Raw genomic sequence first — 20,152 nt, 5'->3', positions numbered from 1 at the left:
CCAGTGGTACAAGGATATTATAGCTCGATCATTTTAAGCGATGCTCATTGGCACTCATACCACATCTTCTTATATCTATTTGGTAATGAATTGAAGGATGGGATTTCTATAGTCTAACTGTTATAACAAATAGAATACATTTCATATAAAAAAAAAGAATTAACAGCACCACATCTCCTAAAATATAAAAATAGAGTTATCTCTCCTTGAATACTAAAATTAAGATAGAAACTTGTCCAAAATACCGCTTTTTAACGTGTCTGTGTGGCAACAATATCATGTATGTTCTATTTAGGATGCGCTGCATTGATTGTTTTTCGCGCGCTGGTAAATAAGTATAGTCAGAGAACCGAAATCGTATAATCCTAATGTTTGTCTAAAAGTCGTCTCATAAACAGTGACCGTGGTTGTAGTGTCTGGTTGGGACCGTGTATATATTGCGAACGACTAGGTCTGTTTATAATTCAGACTATATTTTTTTTTATAAAACTACATTGATCAAAACGATCTACCCTTACTTTGTATAGTATAACATATGGCACGCCGTTATTATATTTATTCAATTTCGAGATATCTTTTTTAGTTAAATAAGATATCTTATAAACTAATTGAGATATCTTAATAACAAAATGAGATATCTTAATAACTAAATGAGATATCTTAATAACAAAATGAGATATCTTATATATTAGTTGAGATATCTGATTTATTAAATTAGATATCTTATATATTAAATAAGATATCTTATTAAAATGTTTATAAAGATATCTTATTAAATATATAAGATATCTTATTTAAAATATAAGATATCTCTATTAATTTATAAGATATCTTATTAACTTTATAAGATATCTTTTATATAGTTAATAATAGAGATATCTTATTTACTTAATAAGATATCTCTTTTAGTTTATAAGATATCTCTATTAATTAATAAGATATCTCTATTAGTTTATAAGATATCTCTATTAATTAACAAGATATCTTATAAAGTATGTATTCAAAAGATATCGTTATAAAGAAGTAAGATATCTTATATACTTTATAAGATATCATATTAATTAATAGAGATATCTTATTAACTTATAGAGATATCTTATAAACTAATAGAGATATCTTATAAACTTTGAGAGATATCTTATAAACTTATAGAGATATCGTATTTAATTGGTTATAAAGATATCTCATTTAATATATAAGAAATCTCCAGAAGTTAATAAGATATCTCTATTAGTTTATTAGATATCTCTATTAGTTTATAACATATCTCTATTAATTAATAAGATATCTTATAAAGTATGTATTTAAAATATATCTTTATAAAGAAATAAGATATCTTATATACTTTATAAGATATCTTATTAATTAATAGAGATATCTTATTAATTAATAGAGATATCTCATTAACTGATAGAGATATCTTATAAACTAATAGAGATATCATATTTACTTTCAAATTAAATAAGATATCTTATAAAAATTAAAGCCTTTTTAACCTTGCCAAATTTCGATTGAGAAAAGACATAATTTTTATGTAAATTAGATCAGTGCCAATGATCTCAAAATAGAAAGATGTGTTTTAAACACCAATTTTAAGCTCCGCTTTGGACTATTTCGCTGCGGTCATCTCTTTGTTGGAGGTAGCCGGAATGCCCGGGGAAAACCACGGACTTTCGATTGGAAAACTGACAATCCCATTCAATCAAGATTGCAGTGGCGGATCCAGAACTTTTCATAAGGGGGGTACCCGCTGACTGACCTAAGATGGGGTCGCTCCTATGGATTGTACTCGGGTGCACCCACACATGCAGGATTTGAAGTCACAACCTCAGTCTTGACTGGCTATAGTGATTACAGTACTAAATACTTAGATCACTCGACCATCGAGGTCCCATCAAAATAGAAAGAGACAGATATAACACTATATATAATTTATAGAAAGAAATGAGAAGCTTTGTAAGAGTGTACTTTTAATCTGGTTGAAGATGAACAACAGTTTATTACTAGTTATCCGGCAAAGGAGACTCACAATATTTATTTATGTTAGAAAATGTCAAGATGTTAGACAGAATATGAATTATTAATCAATACGCACATTCGTGAATTCATGTGTGATTCGGTCACTCGTTGATTATTTTTCTCTATTTGTATTCATCGATTAAATATTCTTTTCGTAAAATGATGATTATGGTAATAATTTTGTTGTTCCGGTCCTGCCTAGATTGAACGTTCCGGTCCTGTATCGAATATTTAAACTGTACATAATTTAAATAAGATGCAGAAATATATGCAGCTATATAACTTTATAATCATTTAAAAGATATCATTTCGACGTGAAAAAAAAGAATATGTTTTCTCTGAGCGTTTTCTATACTTTGATATAATAGTATATCAATATCAGTTCCCCGATGTTAAATTTCAACTGGTCATAGATTAGCTATAAAAAGGGATAAAAGGAATCGTTTACAAATCTCACAGTATAAGTGACTATACATCACCCATCCAGATAACCTCTCTGCTAGTATGTCTCACATTTGTTTAATTAGTTAGTGAGAAAATAATAGGATATGATACGAAACGCTTTCTTCCGCAAGTCTTTGATGTTATGAGTTTCTTAAGTACCACCAATAGACAAGAAAATCCGGATGAACATATAACATGTCGGTATTTTTAAAAGTATATAAAAATGACGATCAGAATCAGCAATACTAAATCCCTTAGATATAAATTATATACAATCTCAGTTACTGAAATTAATTGAAAATGTTAATACAACAGACGATAAACGAGATGGGTGTATACCATTTAAGATTTCAATAACAGTCATAAAAAACACAGTAGTTTGCATACAATTTAAGATTTCAATAACAGTCACAAAAAACAGTCATTTGCATACAATTTAAGATTTCAATAACAGTCATAAAAAAACAGTCATTTGCATACAATTTAAGATTTCAATAACACTCATAAAAAACAGTCCTTTGCATACAATTTAAGATTTCAATAACAGTCATAAAAAACAGTCATTTTCATACAATTTAAGATTTCAATAACAGTCATAAAAAACATTCATTTGCATACAATTTAAGATTTCAATAACAGTCATAAAAAACAGTCATTTGCATACAATTTAAGATTTCAATGACAGTCATAAAAAACAGTCATTTGCATACAATTTAAGATTTCAATAACAGTCATAAAACAGTCATTTGCATACAATTTAAGATTTCAATAACAGTCATAAAAAAACAGTCATTTGCATACAATTTAAGATTTCAATAACACTCATAAAAAGCAGTCATTTGCATATAATTTAAGATTTCAATAACACTCATAAAAAACAGTCATTTGCATACAATTTAAGATTTCAATAACACTCATAAAAAACAGTCATTTGCATACAATTTAAGATTTCAATAACACTCATAAAAAGCAGTCATTTGCATACAATTTAAGATTTCAATAACACTCATAAAAAACAGTCATTTGCATACAATTTAAGATTTCAATAACAGTCATAAAACACAGTCATTTGCATACAATTTAAGATTTCAATAACAGTCATAAAAAACAGTCATTTGCATACAATTTAAGATTTCAATAACAGTCATATAAAACATTCATTTGCATACAATTTAAGATTTCAATAACAGTCATAAAGCAGTCATTCATATATTTAGTTTTATTAAGGAGGTAGACCTAGGTTAATTTTATAACTCTATAATACATAATTTATAGTTACATTACATAAAGCACAGTTTCTGTTTGTTTGTTCACAATGAACGTCAGAAGAAAACCTATGACAAAATAAAACAAGTTCGAAGGTCAGAACAGGGAAATACTAGTAAACATTTTTTTTTAAATAATTAAGATACAGCCAATTCTTATTCATAATATATTTTTAAAGAAAAGTTTATGGCCTCGCAGTATGTATTTGAAAAACACAATAATCCTTTGGTGTTGTTTTAATTTATACGTTGCCGTTTGGCTGTATTTGTCTTATTAAAGCAAGCATTCTTTTTTCTGAACGTTCTTTTTTACTCTGGCCATAGCTTCGTTGATCACTTATCTGCAATATGCTGACTGAACCAGTTTGTTTATAATCCGGTATCAGCTGAATATTTGTTTCGTTCCATCAAAGTCTTGTTTGCCTATACATGTCTGACAATCTTTAAATGATCGTGTGTCCTCGCAAGCGTATACTATTGTAAGGTTTTCTTCCTGCCATTTCTCTCTGTAGATCTTTAATTTAAGCCTTGAATAATTCTGTCATCTTCCTTATGTTGTGTGTTGCTGCTATCCAAAATTAAAGAACATGTTTAACAGAGCCACTTGTAACCCATGCCATGAGTGTAAAAACTATCATCTATGACAGTCTTTAACTCAATATTAAAACATTAAACTCAATATTAAAACCCGACACTGCTTAGTTTTAGTGTTTAATACTGTCACTTTGCAACACAGTTTAACAAAGAGCCCTTTGGAAAAAATATAAAGGACTTTTTTTGTCTGAAAACACTGTCAAACATTCAAATATGCTATCCATACTGATCTGTGTCCACACGTGTGTATTACTTTACCAAAAACGCAGAAAGGGAGACAATTTATGTTAAGATGTTGATTTCCAATCAATTTATCTTATAGATATAAAGAAAATACTAGTGTGAAACCATTCAAACGGAAAATTAATGGTCTAATCTATATATATAGTTTCACTAGTATATAAAAAGAAACGAGAAAAACGTATGAACCACATTAACAAACGACGACTATTGAACATCAGATTCCTAACTTAGGACATGTTCAAACAATTGCAGTGGGTTTAAACGTTTTAATGGTACCAAACCTTCACCCTTATCTGAAACAATAATGTAACATTACAACATAGAAAGACACACTATCAAATATCAATTAACTTATTATATGTTGGTCGTATACCTGGCAGATTTGTCTGCAAACATTTCATTTAAATATATAATACTTTTCACAAGTCAAAAACATGTTTACAGTTTATTTATTTTTTCATTAAATGACAATTTGTCACATCTGGGAGATATATTAATGATACAGAACCTTGGTCCCAGGCTGTGTAATCCTTCATAGTTGTTTTTTTAAATTAAAAGACTAAAATCTCGTTTGATTTAAAACAACACCATTACTTTATCCAAAAGGTTATTGTATTTCGATAATATGAGAATTAAAATCACTAATATTTTCATGAACAGAAACATCTTGTGTTATGGAGTACAACAGGAGTGACTTATATATCGTACAATGTGCAAATGATTACTTCTCATAATTTTTTTTTAATAAAAACCATGTAATGCTGTCTTTGTTTTCTTTTTCTTTCTACATATCCCTATAAAATGTACAATCTAAGTTAGAGTTAGGTGTTTATTTATTAAATAACATAGTTTTTACATGTACCACCCAAATCTCGGGTATGTAAATAGATATGAAATAAATATATGTATGCTCTTTTCGGTTTCTCTTTGGTTCTTTTCTGATTCTCTTTTTTCCTATCCTGTTCTTTTTGGTCCTTTTCGGAACTTTTCTGTAAATCCTTGCACTTTTCTAAAATCGTTGGACTGGATCGTATCGCCATTTACGGCTGAGTAAACAGCCGTAAATAAGGACTAGCATCCCGCTTTAATTACCGCAACAGCTTTTCAATTGTCATGAGCAGTAATTTGAATCCAAACTTTGAACGTCCCTTGACCTTTCACGTTAACGCATATATTATAACTTGTTTACGTACCTCACAGGTAAATCATACTAAATGCAATTTAACTTGCTAAGACGACCGTGTATCTTTGAGATATAACTGTTATTTATACATTAAATATGCGACTGCATTTTATACTTTGTTTTTATCTAAAAGTAATCAATGCTCAAAATCTTATTCAGTGTATTCAAACCTTTATTTTATTTAAAGATCTTTCATTGATATTTTAGGATGAAATTTGACTCTCATTTTTAAATGAAAAACATATGCCTTTCCCCACTTAACAAATGAAGTACTTAGGATGTATATTTACTTGTATATCATTATTTTTGTCCTATATTTCGAAAGTTCATAGTCACTGTGCACATAGATTTTGATGAAACGCATATACCGATTGCCCTGATCTTTGAGTGGCGTTGTATTTCAACATGGCAGTAGGAAAAGAAAAATGCTTGGAGATTTTAAAAGCAAACTTGTTGGTACTGTTAACCTTAGTGGGTGCTGCAGTTGGATTTATTTTAGGTGTGGTTGTTCGGAATACCAACCCAACGGACAGCACACTCATGTGGGTTGGTAAGTAAATAATAGTTACTCTAGTATTTTTTTTTTATCGATGCAAAACACAATCAATTATATTTTTTTAATGGTCTCTGTACAAATCTTAAGCGTTAAGGTAAACAGAAAACAGATAGTTATATATTTAGTTTATTAATAACTGCAAGTTTTTCTTTAACCTATATCCAGCATTGCATCTTTTGTAACATCAGTTATATAACGCTTTCAACAATTGAAGCTATGATGGCATTCGGATGTTTTTCTGCTCTTTGGTCATGTCATTGTCTCTTTGACACATTCCCTATTTCCATTCTCAAATTTACATAGTATTTAAACACTTGAAGGTATACTCTTGAAGAAAATAAAACTATGATGACCTTTCTATGACCTTTTTTGTTTGAGTGTATTTATGTGACTGCCTTATCGACGTAAATAACATTAGTTATAGACCAGTACCGAAACAAATACTTTAATTTGAAATTGCAAAGCGTTTTAGCGAGAGTACTTATTTATTCGTGCGACAAACTAAAAGGTGAAGATGTGGTGAACTATTCCACTAATTTTATAATTTATATATTATCTTTATTTCTCAACAAACCAAATGACATTGCATATACAAATAAACTCATCATAGATACCAGGAATAAAATTTAATATTTACGCCAGACGCGCGTTTCGTCTACAAAAGACTCATCAGTGACGCTCGAATCAAAAATGGTATACAGACAAATTTAGTACGAAGTTGAAGAGTATTGAGGACCAAAAATTCCTAAAAGTTTTGCCAAATACAGCTAAGGTAATCTATTCCTGAGGTAGAAAAGCCTTAGTTTTTCCAAAATTCAAAGTTTTGTTAACAGTTAATTTATAATTATAAACATATCAATGATAACTCAAGTCAACACAGAAGTGCTGACTTCTGGGCTGGTGATACCCTCGGGGAAATAAATCTCCATCAGAAGTGGCATCGACCCAGTGCTTACATATAAACTCATCATAGATACCAGGAATAAAATTTAATATTTACGCCACATGCGCGTTTCGTCTACAAAAGACTAATCAGTGACGCTCGAATCAAAAATGTTATAAAGGCAAAATAAAGTACGAAGTTGAAGAGCATTGAGGACCAAAAATTCCTAAAAGTTTTGCCAAATACATCTAAGGTAATCTATTCCTGAGGTAGAAAAGCCTTAGTTTTTTTCAAAAATTCAAAGTTTTGTTAACAGTTAATTTATAATTATAAATAATTTCTATTTAAACAAAATGAATCAATATCTGCTAAGACAGTGACTGAATATTTCAATTAAAACGTTTAATGAATCTTATTATTAAAGTATTTCTTTTCTATTATCATTTGTAATGTATTCAAATGAGTCCAAGGTTATTCATTGATTAAACGCATTCTTTCTAGTTTTATTAATTTCGTAGTGCACCTACTATGATCTCTTTGTATAATATTTTTGGATTTTGTGTACTGAAAATCATTGACTCTGTTTAATCTTTACATTCATATAGAACATTTTCCGTCATTGAGTGTACTGAAAATATCCAGTTATTAAAAAGAAAACAAATTGCGATTTCGCTTAAACTTTACTTTTAGGTATCCTAGGAGAGATTTACCTTAATATGCTGAAAATGATGATAGTTCCTCTGATAGTGGCATCAGTTATAACAGGTAATTAAGTTGAACGATTGTGGGTAGAGGGGATCATTTTTAGGAGAAATTTAAACAAAAAACTAGGAGAGGCCCCATTCACGGCAGCATGCATGAATGTAAGTCAAGATATGATATACTTTACTGTATTTGTTGTAGCCTTTATCCCAACATCTATGGAATCGATGCGTTTGATAACATTTATATTAGTGAGAGAGAGAACGTCGTCTTTATAGTGGAAAAATGATTTAAAGGTGACTGCTAACTGTTTTTCTTTCTCCAATAACATTTATTTTAAAATGTTTTATACATTTCTACTTAATTGAAAATTATGAATAGTGACATGAACAATTTGCTAGATATTGAAGATTTTGAACGACCAACTGTTTAGGACTTACAGCTTTGTTGCGTATGATTGACTGTAATCCATCTGATATCCTAATAACTACTATCTTATAGTTTACTTGCCAAACACTGTGTCATAGGGTGAAACTTTGCAATATTTATTCTTATCTCAGATTAGTATTTAATTGCCTACATTAATTTGCTATGGTCAAGCCTGTTAAGTATTTGTAGATTTATTGTTTTCATGAACTTTAACAGACTTCTGATTGACCGTTAAATTTAATGTATGATGCAGCTGTGTTTTAACTGTAATCATTTCGAATTAGAAGCCTTAGAATTTATGTATCTGTTTGTTTATATGCTGTCCCTTTAGTTGTGTGGTCTGGGGAGGAATGACGATTTTATGTGTGAGAAAGTGATGAAAGTAGTGAAGGCCTTCACGTGAATAACACTTGGTAAATGTTGAGATGCGGGAGAGTGGAGAATAGTTAAGGAGAGTGAATGGATGTGTCTAGATATGAAACAATGTAAATTAATTGAACTGTAAATTTTTGAACCTGTTTATATTAAATTTGTATATCTGAACATCAGTATTAAAAACCAGTGCCTTATAACAGCTCCGTGACATTATGGTGGCCAGCGGCGGGATTTATTTATTTTGGATTTTAATTAAACATTTTGGACTGTTAACTCTTCAAAATGCTACCAAAAGGAGGAAGAAATATATCGGAAGAGAGGAATGCAACAATAACTTTTTGGAAGAAAACAACAATAATCTAGAAAATGAAAATGCTGTTTGGAAATCGTGAGAATAGATTTCAGCAATTGAGAAGACAAAGCAGAGGTAGTGAATATGAAAGAAACAGAAATCTACGTGAATCAGACAGTAGGCCGATTTGCAATTACTGTATTAAAGTTAGACAGGTGGAAAGACAATTTGATGAAGAATAAAGTCTATACATCTTGAAACTTGAATTAAGCTGCTTCCTTAACGAAAGGAAAGGCAGAAGAAATATATGGCGTATGGATCCTTCTATGTACATGTATCTGAAAATAGAGACTTTCAGAAATTCGTCTATCGCGATGTCTGTTCTGAATGATGTGAAATTTACTACTGAATATGTAATTTCGGAAATTCGTCTGTCGCTATGTCTGTTCTGAATGAAGCGTATGTCAGATGTTGTAAAGGAAAAGGAAATGAATCCTTCTAAAGTGTGTGGAAATAAAAAATTCGGAAATTCGTCTATCGCCACGTCTGTTCTGAATGAAGGTTATTTCAGTTGATGAAAAATGAAAATGTGGAAATAGAAATGTTGGAAATTCGTCTGTTGCGACGACTGTTCTAAATGATGTGAAAATGAGTACTGAAAAGTCTTGTCTCGCCAAGATTATTTCAGATGTTCTAATGTTAAATGGTATTACATGTTATTCAAATTCGAAGTTTTTGTGTCGCCAAAATCAAATCAGAAGATGATGAGTAAATGTGAAAAGTGTCTTAAATGTTAGTTGATATGGAATCAATAGTCAGTGGTTTAGAAAATAAGTGTGATTTTGTTTATAATGTTTATGTAGCCAGAAATTGTTTGTATCCGTGTATTATAGGTCTGAATTAGATATTCTGTGTGATTTTTAATGCAACGTAGATTTCGGAAATTTTATCATGTGAATGATAATGTTTACCGTATTGAAGTTGTTTGGCGTCATTGGGCTCTAAGACAGTTAAAAACTTTCGATCAAGCCTTATGAAAGAAATTTGTAAACTTATATAGAACAGCATACCATCCTGAAAATGATGGTTTATTGGAACGTTTAACGGAACATTAACTGCAATGTTATCAATGGATGTAAGTGGACACTAGGTTGATTGGGATACGTTTATTCCTTTTGGATTGATCGCTTACTTCGTTACACGAAAGTATACCAGAAACTCCGTTTTTCTTAATGCATGGCCGTGATCCGGTACTACCAGTGAAAGCAGTGATGTGTCCGCCTACGATAACGTATACCTCGAGTGACGATTACAAATCAGAAATGGTAACTAGACTGCAAGAGGTATTTACACTAGCCAAAGATAATTTACAGGCAGCGCAGCGGAAACAAAAAGAACAATATGACTTGAAATCGGATGTGATTAACTATGATATTGGTGAAAAGATATGGGTTTTTAATCCAAGTACAAAACATGGACTATCGTCAAAACTTTTACTTAATTGGCATGGACCATATATAAATATTGATAAACTTTCAGATGTGAACTATAAGATTCAAATGTGTGACTCGAAAAAATCTGAAAAAACGGTACATGTTAATCGTATCAAACAATTTGTTGATCCTGATGATAGGCCCATTACAGATGAAGGAGATATTGGTTCGAACATTGATTCAATTGAAAATAACGAAAATATAATGGTTAAATTTTTAGATACAATGAGATCACGACATGAGTCAAAGAGATTAGAAAATTATTATTTTGTACAGTATGGGAATGGTAAAACCAAGTGGGTAAAAGAGAATGATATTAAATATTTTCATATTATAAATGATTTTCATATTTCGAATGAGAATGCATAGACTTTGAATTTGTTTAAATGAGTTTTAGAAAAAGAAAAAAAAAGATATAATAATTAAAAAAAGATAAAATATTATTGTTTATGTATATCAATTCATGATGTATGAGTAAGAGTGTGTTTGTGTGCCGGGACGCCACAGTTAATTAGGGAGGTATATCATAGGGTGAAACTTTGCAATATTTATTCTTATCTCAGTTCAGTATTTAATTGCCTACATTAATTTTCTATGGTCAAGCCTGTTAAGTATTTGTATATTTATTGTTTTCATGAACTTTAGCAGACTTCTGATTGACCATTAAATTTAATGTATGATGCAGCTACGGGGCGCCGAATGGGACTCTTGTGGCTTTGTACAAAATTCAATTCTGTCATAACAAAATCATTTTTGTCTTACAAAACTATGTGCTACAGATTTGTTTTGTGACAACTTCAATTTTGTGATGACAAAATTCATTTGTGTAGACAAAATTCATTTTTGTCATGACAAAATTCATTTTTGTAGACAAAATTCATATTTGTCATGACAAAAGTCAATTTTGTCTTAAAGGTATGCAAATATAAACATATTTGCATACAAAATTTACTTTTGTTACCTGATATGGAAATTTAATTACAAAAGTCAATTGTGTACGGTAAGATTCAATTTTGTGAGACAAAATTGACTTTTGTGAAACAAAATTAACTTTTGTGACACAAAATTGACTTTTGTGAGACAAAATTTAATTTTGTCAATTTTGTTGAGACAAAATTCAATTTTGTCATTTTTGTTGAGACAAAAGTCAATTTTGTTAATTTTGTTGAGACAAAAGTCAATTTTGTAAATTTTGTTGAGACAAAAGTCAATTTTGTTAATTTTGTTGAGACAAAATTCAATTTTGTTAATTTTGTTGAGACAAAATTCAATTTTGTCAATTTTGTTGAGACAAAATTCAATTTTGTCAATTTTGTTGAGACAAAATTCAATTTTGTTAATTTTGTTGAGACAAAATTCAATTTTGTCAATTTTGTTGAGACAAAAGTTAATTTTGTCAATTTTGTTGAGACAAAAGTCAATTTTGTGTAACAAAAGTAATTTTTGTGTAACAAAAGTAATTTTTGTGTAACAAAAGTAATTTTTGTGTAACAAAAGTAATTTTTGTGTAACAAAAGTCATTTTTGTGTAACAAAAGTCAATTTTGTGTAACAAAAGTCAATTTTGTGTAACAAAAGTCAATTTTGTGTAACAAAAGTCAATTTTGTGTAACAAAAGTCAATTTTGTGTAACAAAAGTCGATTTTGTATCCAAATTAGTTCACAGAAACCAAATTAAACTAATTTAAATACAAAATTGACTTGTGTCGCTCAATTTTCAAATTAGGTAACAAAAGTCAAGTCTGTGTAACAAAAATGAATTTTGTCATGACAAAAGTGACTTTTGTCCGCTGATAGATAATTTTGTATGACAAAATTTCAAATTTGTAGTATGATACAAATTTTGTTAAACTGAACTCATTTTTGTTGAACAAAAGTCACTTTTGTCCGTACAAAATTGAATTTTGAGTACAAAACCACAAGAGTCCCATTCGGCGCCCCGTAGCAGCTGTGTTTAACTGTAATCATTTCTAATTAGAAGCCTTAGAATTTATGTCTCTGTTTGTTTAAATGCTGTCCCTTTAGTTGTGTGGTCTGGGGAGGAATGACGATTTTATGTGTGAGAAAGTGATTAAAGTAGTGAAGGCCTTCACGTGAATAAAACTTGGTAAATGTTGAGATGCGGGAGAGTGGAGAATAGTTAAGGAGAGTGAATGGATGTGTCTAGATATGAAACAATGTAAATTAATTGAACTGTATATTTTTGAACCTGTTTATATTAAATTTGTATATCTAAACATCAGTATTAAAACCCGAGTTTTATAACAGCTCCGTGACAACTGCAACTTTTTATGAGGCAGGTCAGCGAAAATCCTTTAACGGCAATAGTCTTGTCATAAGAACTTTGACTGCCAATGATAAAACTTTCCACCAAAGACAAAATGTTGTACAAGTTAGCTACTATAGGCCATCGTGAAGCCTTCAACAATAAACAAATATCAAGATATAAAAGGCCTGACAGGACAAATGTGAAACCGATTCAAACGTGAGACAAATATGCTTACTTAATGCACAAAACAATAAACAAAATAACATAATGTGATACATGTATTCAGCAGCAAACCACGACCACCGAATTATATACGGTAACTCATAACTAATAACAGATGCATACATAATGTGGTACATCACTTTTCTGAAATTTAATTCATTTCACATTGTAATTTATTTGATTAAACAGGAACTGCTACCCTAGACCCTAAATCAAATGGGAAAATTAGCTTAGTTAGTTTGGGTTATATTATGAGTACAAACTTCCTTGGAGGCTTAGTTGGCAGTATACTTTGTGTGATCATCCGACCCGGTAAGATATTCATATTTAAAAGCAAAAAATATTTCAAGCAAATGATTTAGTTTGTAAACAAACAACAACAAAAACACAATCACAAAGCTGTATAAATTATACACTTGTTGATTTCTAATGAACATATAATCAAATGTACTTTACATTTATTTGAGTTTAGTGTAGCTTGTGTACTTTTAATCGTTCCTTTCTGTTAGTTCTGGATAATGGTTTTTCTAAAGTATGCAAGACTTTGATTAAATTGTTATCTCTTTCAAAATCTGTCAGACACTTTTCATTTCAAATCTTAAAGACATTCAATTTTGATAAAATTAAACAGGATCATAAACAAAATAAATACATCTCTTACACGTCACAAAACTGTAAATCTATAAATCCGAAACAAATCTGTTAGTTATAATCTTATTTGTCATTTCATATGTTAACTTTCCTTCCTTGTTTCTTTAAGAATACTGCTACTCTTGTGGTCAAATACAGTCTATATAGTATTTTCATGTTTAATTTTAGGTGAAATCGCCAAAACAGAAGTTAAAGCATTAAATTCTGTTCCTTTAGAAACGGAGGACATTTTCGCTGATTTACTGAGGTAATATAAGGAGAGAATTATACTTGCTCTTTTATAACGCTTTTCACTATTGACATTATTAAAAATGAAGACAGGAATTCTTACACGTCAACAAGAATGTAATAAGGTTTTTGTCGCCTTTAATATACACACTTACATGTATATATCATAAACACCACAATTTGAAGTTAGTCTAGACAAGTATGTAAGGGCTATTTTAAATAGATAGTTTAAGAAACAAATTTGAGATAAGTTGCAGAAAGTAAGAGGAAACAAAGAAAACAGTCAGAATATTTGAAGGAGCAAAGACAACTCTATATCCAAATAAAAAAGGCGAATATAAGTACATTAAACTAACGATTGAACAACGTAAACTAAATCATAACAGAATTGGAGTCCTGTGCATGCTAGGCGCCGATTTATTGTCGAATTGCGCAGTAATATTCGTACCATTTAATGTTACTACCACTATGTCCAATCATGTTAACATGGACTGTAATTCCACAAGAGGATACCAACTCAACTCTAGACCGACATGGAGATACGGATACTGTTTGTTTTAAATTGATTTGTACTAAAACTGAAACGATCATTTGGTATCTTTTGTCCCCTCCTTAACTTTCATGAAGTTCCTTTTTATCAATCGATATATCATATATTTGGGTTTTTTTTCTTTACAGGAACATTTTCCCTGACAATTTGATATCAGCAACTTTTCGCAAGGTATGTTATTGTTATAAGTTTAATATAAGTTATGTCGGAAAATTGCAGTAGCGTGTCCATGCTTATACGTTCATTTTGTAAGTGTCTCTCAATTACCATATATGTGTATATAGACAAACTGTTATTATAGACACGCACAAACAAAAAATGTTTCTTTTGTTATCTTATCTCAAATATTTTTTTTCATTTATGATCTTCTCAAAACTAAGTTATCTGCAATTCCCTTCCCTTTCATGAATGTGACCTGCCGAATTTGACTATTTACCGGATTTGTTATTACAAAAGCAACAAGACGGGTGCCACATGTGGAGCAGGATCTGCTTACCCTTCCGGAGCACCTGAGATCACCCTAGTTTTTGGTGGGGTTCGGGTTGCTTATTCTTTAGTTTTCTATGTTGTGTCATGTGTACTATTGTTTGTCTGTTTGTGTTTTTCATTTTAAGCCATGACGTTGTCAGTTTATTTTCTATTAATGAGTTTGACTGTACCTCTGGTATCTTTCGTCCCTCTTTTGTCGAAGGACTATATACCATTTTGCCAATGTTCTCTAATTTCTGTTTAACAAATATATAGGATAACCGGAGTTAACCAGTGTTTATCATGATAACACATAACAGATATCTTTTAAAATATAAGAATAAAATTCTGTTCTCGTTCAGAAATAAATATATTGCGATTACCTCGCTTTTTATGAAATTAAATATTTTTCTCAAGTCTTCATTTTCCGCAAAAAACTAATTCAATTATCTAATTTTTTTTTAATCTCATGAAAAGACCCATGTTTGCCTTATTTATGCACCTATATAATTTCAAGGTAAAAGGGTGAAATAGTTTCATTTGCAGTTCACGAAATGACCAGCTTACATATATACTCTAGCTTAACAATCAATATTCATCAAACATCATCAATGCTTTTCAACAGAGAACGTTTAATATACCATGATAATCTACCTTTTAATTTAATTCATTAAATTGGTAAGAAACATACATATCTTCATTGGAATGCAACAAAAATGTTTGCTGTTTTCAGACTATAACGAGCTACGATACAGAGAAGTACAAAGCAAATGTAACGATAAATGGGACAATTGTAGAAGTCATAAAAACTATGGTGACTGGGAAAAATCTATCAATTGCTAATAGCACAAATATTCTAGGTATATTCATATCATTGACCTTGTTATGACCAACCTTTACATATATGTTATGAAAACGTATTTAATTCGTTCAAATACAAAAATGATCCGAAAATATAGAACCATATAGAGTACTGTTCTCTACACCAACAAATGCACTTGTAACCATGTTGACTTGTTAAGTAAACAAACCATCAGGAGTGAAGAACAATACATACAAATACGCTATGTGTAAAAGTTAAATGACGATCGCTTACATAAAATATTTACAGTAACAAAAATTATCAAAAGTATTCTTTTTCATATCACTACAGTCATCTTTTATTCAATTACTTGAATATATTTCGATCTATATATGTCAGTGGGAAAGTGTGGGTCAGCTTTTTTACATCCTTGATATATGTCAAAAAAATCACTTCATGTATTTAGGTATTTTGATAGCTAGTGCCGTATTTGGCATTGCCACTGCGTCTACAAAAGAAATTGGACAACCTTTCTTCAAGTTCTTCTACGCAGCTACTGAAATTATATTGGTGATATTAGGAAAACTAATTTGGTAAGGATTCAAAAACAGTTTATAAACGTTATCTTCTGGCAAATTACAATCAACTCGTTCCAGACGTGAATAAGACGTTCGTTAAGCTACAAAAAAGAAACCAATCGGTGACGTTAAAAGTGTTAGGCCCTTGTGATGAATAGTCTCTTTATTTATGTATAAATAATTCAATTTTGAATGTAACTCGTTTTCTGAATGGCTGACGTTATTTTGTTATCAGCCCATAGACATACTTTAGTCATGTGACCGTGACGTCATCAATGTTTTTCCATGATTTTCTACGGTTTAAAATGGGATTTAGAAATAAATTATAAGAAATGACTGTAATTGTTTTTCTGTCTTTTCGAAATAACATAAAAAATGTGGTGCAGACTGTTAAATAACCCGCTACGCGCGTTATTTAGTGTGCACCAATTTTTCTATGTTATTTCTTCATGGACAGAACAATTATAACAGTCGTTTCTTAAATACTTTGATACGGTAATTGGATTGATAGAACTATGTTGTATATCGACTTGATCACTTTTTTAATTTTTATTGTCATATTACTGAGTCTCTGATTTGACAAATGATGATGTTGATTGTAGATCTACAATAACCTGTAGTAAATTTATTCAGAGTTTATGTAGAATCAGTAAACAAAATTAATATTGAACTATTTTGCATTTTTTGTTATAAATAAGAAGATGTGGTATGAGTGCATACTTTTCTTTATCTGATTTTTTCGTTCATTGCATGGACAGTCTTTATTGGCGTTAGCAAATAAGTATGTTATTTGTATAATGAAGTTTAATTTTAGGTTTACCCCAATTGGTGTAGCGAGTCTGATTGGTAAAACTATTGGAGGAACCAAGAACTTGGAGGACGACTTCAGTAGGCTTGGTTTATACATAGCAACTCAAATGATTGGTTATTTACTCTTCATGATAGTAGCAGTTCCAATTACGTATTTTATACTGATGAGAATGAATCCGTTTAGATTTCTTTTTACTGTGATTCATGCTTTTGTAATAGTGTTTGCTACTTCTAGCACGTAAGTACTTTTAATTGTATGTTAAAGCCCACTTTATTATTTGTAAATATTTGAAATAACTACTATAGCAAAAGACAAAGATTGTTAATTGTTATGAATACAAATTTTTCTTAACCACAATTTGAAATTATACATTAGAAAGAATTCCAAGCAGCAAAACCACGCCATACAAATATTCGATCGAGATCTCGTTGTATTACATTGAGTTCAACATACTTTAAAAATCAAATCGACAGTATGAGTATGAAAATAAATTTGTAATATAAATGCTAGTATTAAAAATTAGTTATCTGTCGAACCAGATGATAAAGGATAGGTATCGTAGATTGATTGATAGATTTTATTTCACTCTGCATCAGCTCCCCATGATAAATTTCTCTATAAAACTGACATGAAAGAACATCCCTAAAACAATTACTTTTGTATAATGAAACTTAATGTACTCGAATCCTATAAGTACCCGAATAATAACAAAGCATCTGTTTTATTTCTCTTAAAATTCGATCGAAAATCTTGCAAAATTTATTCCAATGTCGTGTTTATGAGTTGAAAAGTACTAGTGCTACGTATGTAGTGTTTGAAATTGATATTTCTCAGTTTAACATAGTTTTACCCATTAAGGTATAATCCATAAGTATTTTTTATCATTTCGATGTTTTATTTATAAATACGTAACATATTTTTTAAAGCACAAAAATTTAACAAAACATGTAAATCAGAGCATTTTTGCATTTTTGAATATGTAGAGCATACTTATACACGTACTATACACCTGACTATTTTCTTATCAGAGCCATTGCTATTCCTGAAAGTATACGGCAATTAGAAGGACCAAACAAATTAGACCGTAGAGTGACTCGATTTGTTATTCCACTCTGTGCTGCTATTGGACGTTGTGGGAGCTGTATTTACATCAGCATATCCTGTTTGTTTGTTATGCAAATCACTGACCAGGAGGTTGACGCTGCTTCGGTCATTTTAGTCATGTGAGTATCTTACCGCAGGATAAAGTAACAAACGTACAAGATAATCATCTTTTTCTATTCAATTAAATAACATTGATATACATTTCAAATACAAAAAGACGATAACATATATGTATTAGTATTATTGTAGTATTACAGAAATAGTATGCTTCATCATGCAATGTTTCAATTACTGAGGAATTGTTTTTTCAGCATTTTAACAACATTTTCGTCATTAGCCATACCATCTGTGACAGGGGCTAGCTTGATTACTGTCATCATCCTACTCACTGCCTTGAATATTCCACCAGAAGCGGCGGCACTTCTGTATTCATTCGAGTGGTTTCTGTGAGTATAATAATGATGACAAAAGATGCAATATGATCAGGTTCATATCCTTCGAAAATTAACATATTAATATGTTTACTCCCGCACTGAAGCAATGGGGACATTAAGTGTAAACATAAACCGTCCATCCGTCCATCTTTAATCCGTCTTCTCGTAAGTTTAATTTTGGTTTCCGCATTTTTACGGGAGTTTGCATCATCGCTTTTCATGAAATTCATACACAATGATATGAATTAAAACTTTCAGACAGAGTTGGAACTTGGGTAGTGATTTACAGAGTTTAAATTTGATTTATAAATCTTTTTCCGTTCAGAGCTATGTCACTTTTGAACTTGGGAAAACTGCAAAGTTTGAGCGCATGTTTTCAAAGACATTCTTCTTTTTTAAAATGCCGGGTTTTGTGAAATGTATGTGTTGGATTATTATGCGAAAAATATGACAAATATTAAAAGCTACTTTCCTTTTTTCATGCCTTCATGATGTTATTGTACAACACTGTTAATTATATTCCCGTTTCAGAGATAGGATGAGGTCAATTACAAACTACAGCGTACAAGTGACATGTGTAGTGTTTACTCAGAGGATGTGTTTATCTTCATTAAAAAATGGTAACAAGGATGATAAGACATTGGATGTATTGAACGAAAAAGAAAATGGAATTCAAATAGCTGAGATGGTTGATGACGAAAAATGTTTATCAGAGGAAACGTTTAATCAACGCCTTTGAAATACTCAACCAAACTCATAGTTTTAATTATCAATTCTACATAATGTATATTTTGTATTTTAATGTGTCCAGTGTATTTAAATAATACCGATATTGTATATATTTTTCAGTTGAAACTTAATGTCTTAAAATAGTAAACTTTATATATATTCTGGTGAATAATATACCTTATTGTATGTTTAATGCGATATAATGTAAATGTTGTAAATCTGCCAGTTCATTTTGTTCACATTTAATAAATGATGTAACATTGAATAGAGTAGATAAAAGATGTTATAGATGTTTGATATGTTAAAACAGACCTAATGTTAACAAAATATGGTTCTACAATTTGAAAAGGATGGGCAAACAACTTTAGGAATGACACCTAGAAATGATTCATGAATCATATATTTAGATCTATAAAGGGGCCCTTGTTCCCAGCCCCATACACAATCCGCCTGTAGTAGGCATTTAAACACAACTTTCTGATCATATTATAAAGTCATTGACATTTCCAGGCGAAAATCGACAACTCGAATTAAAAAAAAAATATGTAAAATATAAAAAAGAAGATGTGGTATGATTGCCAAAGAGGCAACTCTCCACAACTAACCAACATGACACTGAAATTAACTCACTCCTATAGTTCACTGTACGGCCTTTAACCATGAGTATATCCAATAGCACATAGTCATCTATAAAAGGCCCCGAAATGACAATGTAAACTAATTCAAAGGAGAAAACTAACGAACTAATGTAGGTATAAAAAATGAACGAAAAACAAAAATGTAACACATAAACAAACGACAACCACTGTATCACAGGTTCCTGATTTTG

General features: G+C 30.4%; 1 protein-coding gene across 2 annotated transcripts; it reads left to right on the top strand.

The window, feature by feature from the left end:
• The first annotated feature begins 6,084 nt into the window (after positions 1-6,084).
• LOC134683838 (excitatory amino acid transporter 1-like) lies at positions 6,085-19,541 on the top strand. 2 transcript variants are annotated; one of them, XM_063543146.1, is made up of 11 exons: positions 6,085-6,298; positions 7,878-7,952; positions 13,158-13,280; positions 13,788-13,866; positions 14,526-14,568; positions 15,599-15,725; positions 16,134-16,260; positions 17,060-17,293; positions 18,085-18,279; positions 18,472-18,606; positions 19,126-19,541. In XM_063543146.1, the coding sequence occupies exons 1-11, from the start codon at positions 6,154-6,156 to the stop codon at positions 19,331-19,333; spliced, it is 1,491 nt and encodes a 496-aa protein (XP_063399216.1). In that variant the 5' UTR covers positions 6,085-6,153; the 3' UTR covers positions 19,334-19,541. The 2 variants fall into 2 exon arrangements, with proteins under 2 accessions (XP_063399216.1, XP_063399217.1); XM_063543147.1 differs by lacking the exon at positions 13,158-13,280.
• The last annotated feature ends 611 nt before the right edge of the window (positions 19,542-20,152 follow it).

This window comes from Mytilus trossulus, chromosome 9 (assembly GCF_036588685.1).
Source record: "Mytilus trossulus isolate FHL-02 chromosome 9, PNRI_Mtr1.1.1.hap1, whole genome shotgun sequence".
NCBI lineage: Eukaryota > Metazoa > Mollusca > Bivalvia > Mytilida > Mytilidae > Mytilus > Mytilus trossulus.
This window is presented reverse-complemented; position numbering and strand designations above follow the sequence as displayed.

Coding starts and splice junctions, on each gene's coding strand:
- LOC134683838 (XM_063543146.1), top strand. CDS start 6,154: ATGGCAGTAGGAAAAGAAAAATGCTTGGAGATTTTAAAAGCAAACTTG. Junction 14,569..15,598: donor TATCAGCAACTTTTCGCAAG/GTATGTTATTGT, acceptor TGCTGTTTTCAG/ACTATAACGAGCTACGATAC. Junction 15,726..16,133: donor TAATAGCACAAATATTCTAG/GTATATTCATAT, acceptor TCATGTATTTAG/GTATTTTGATAGCTAGTGCC.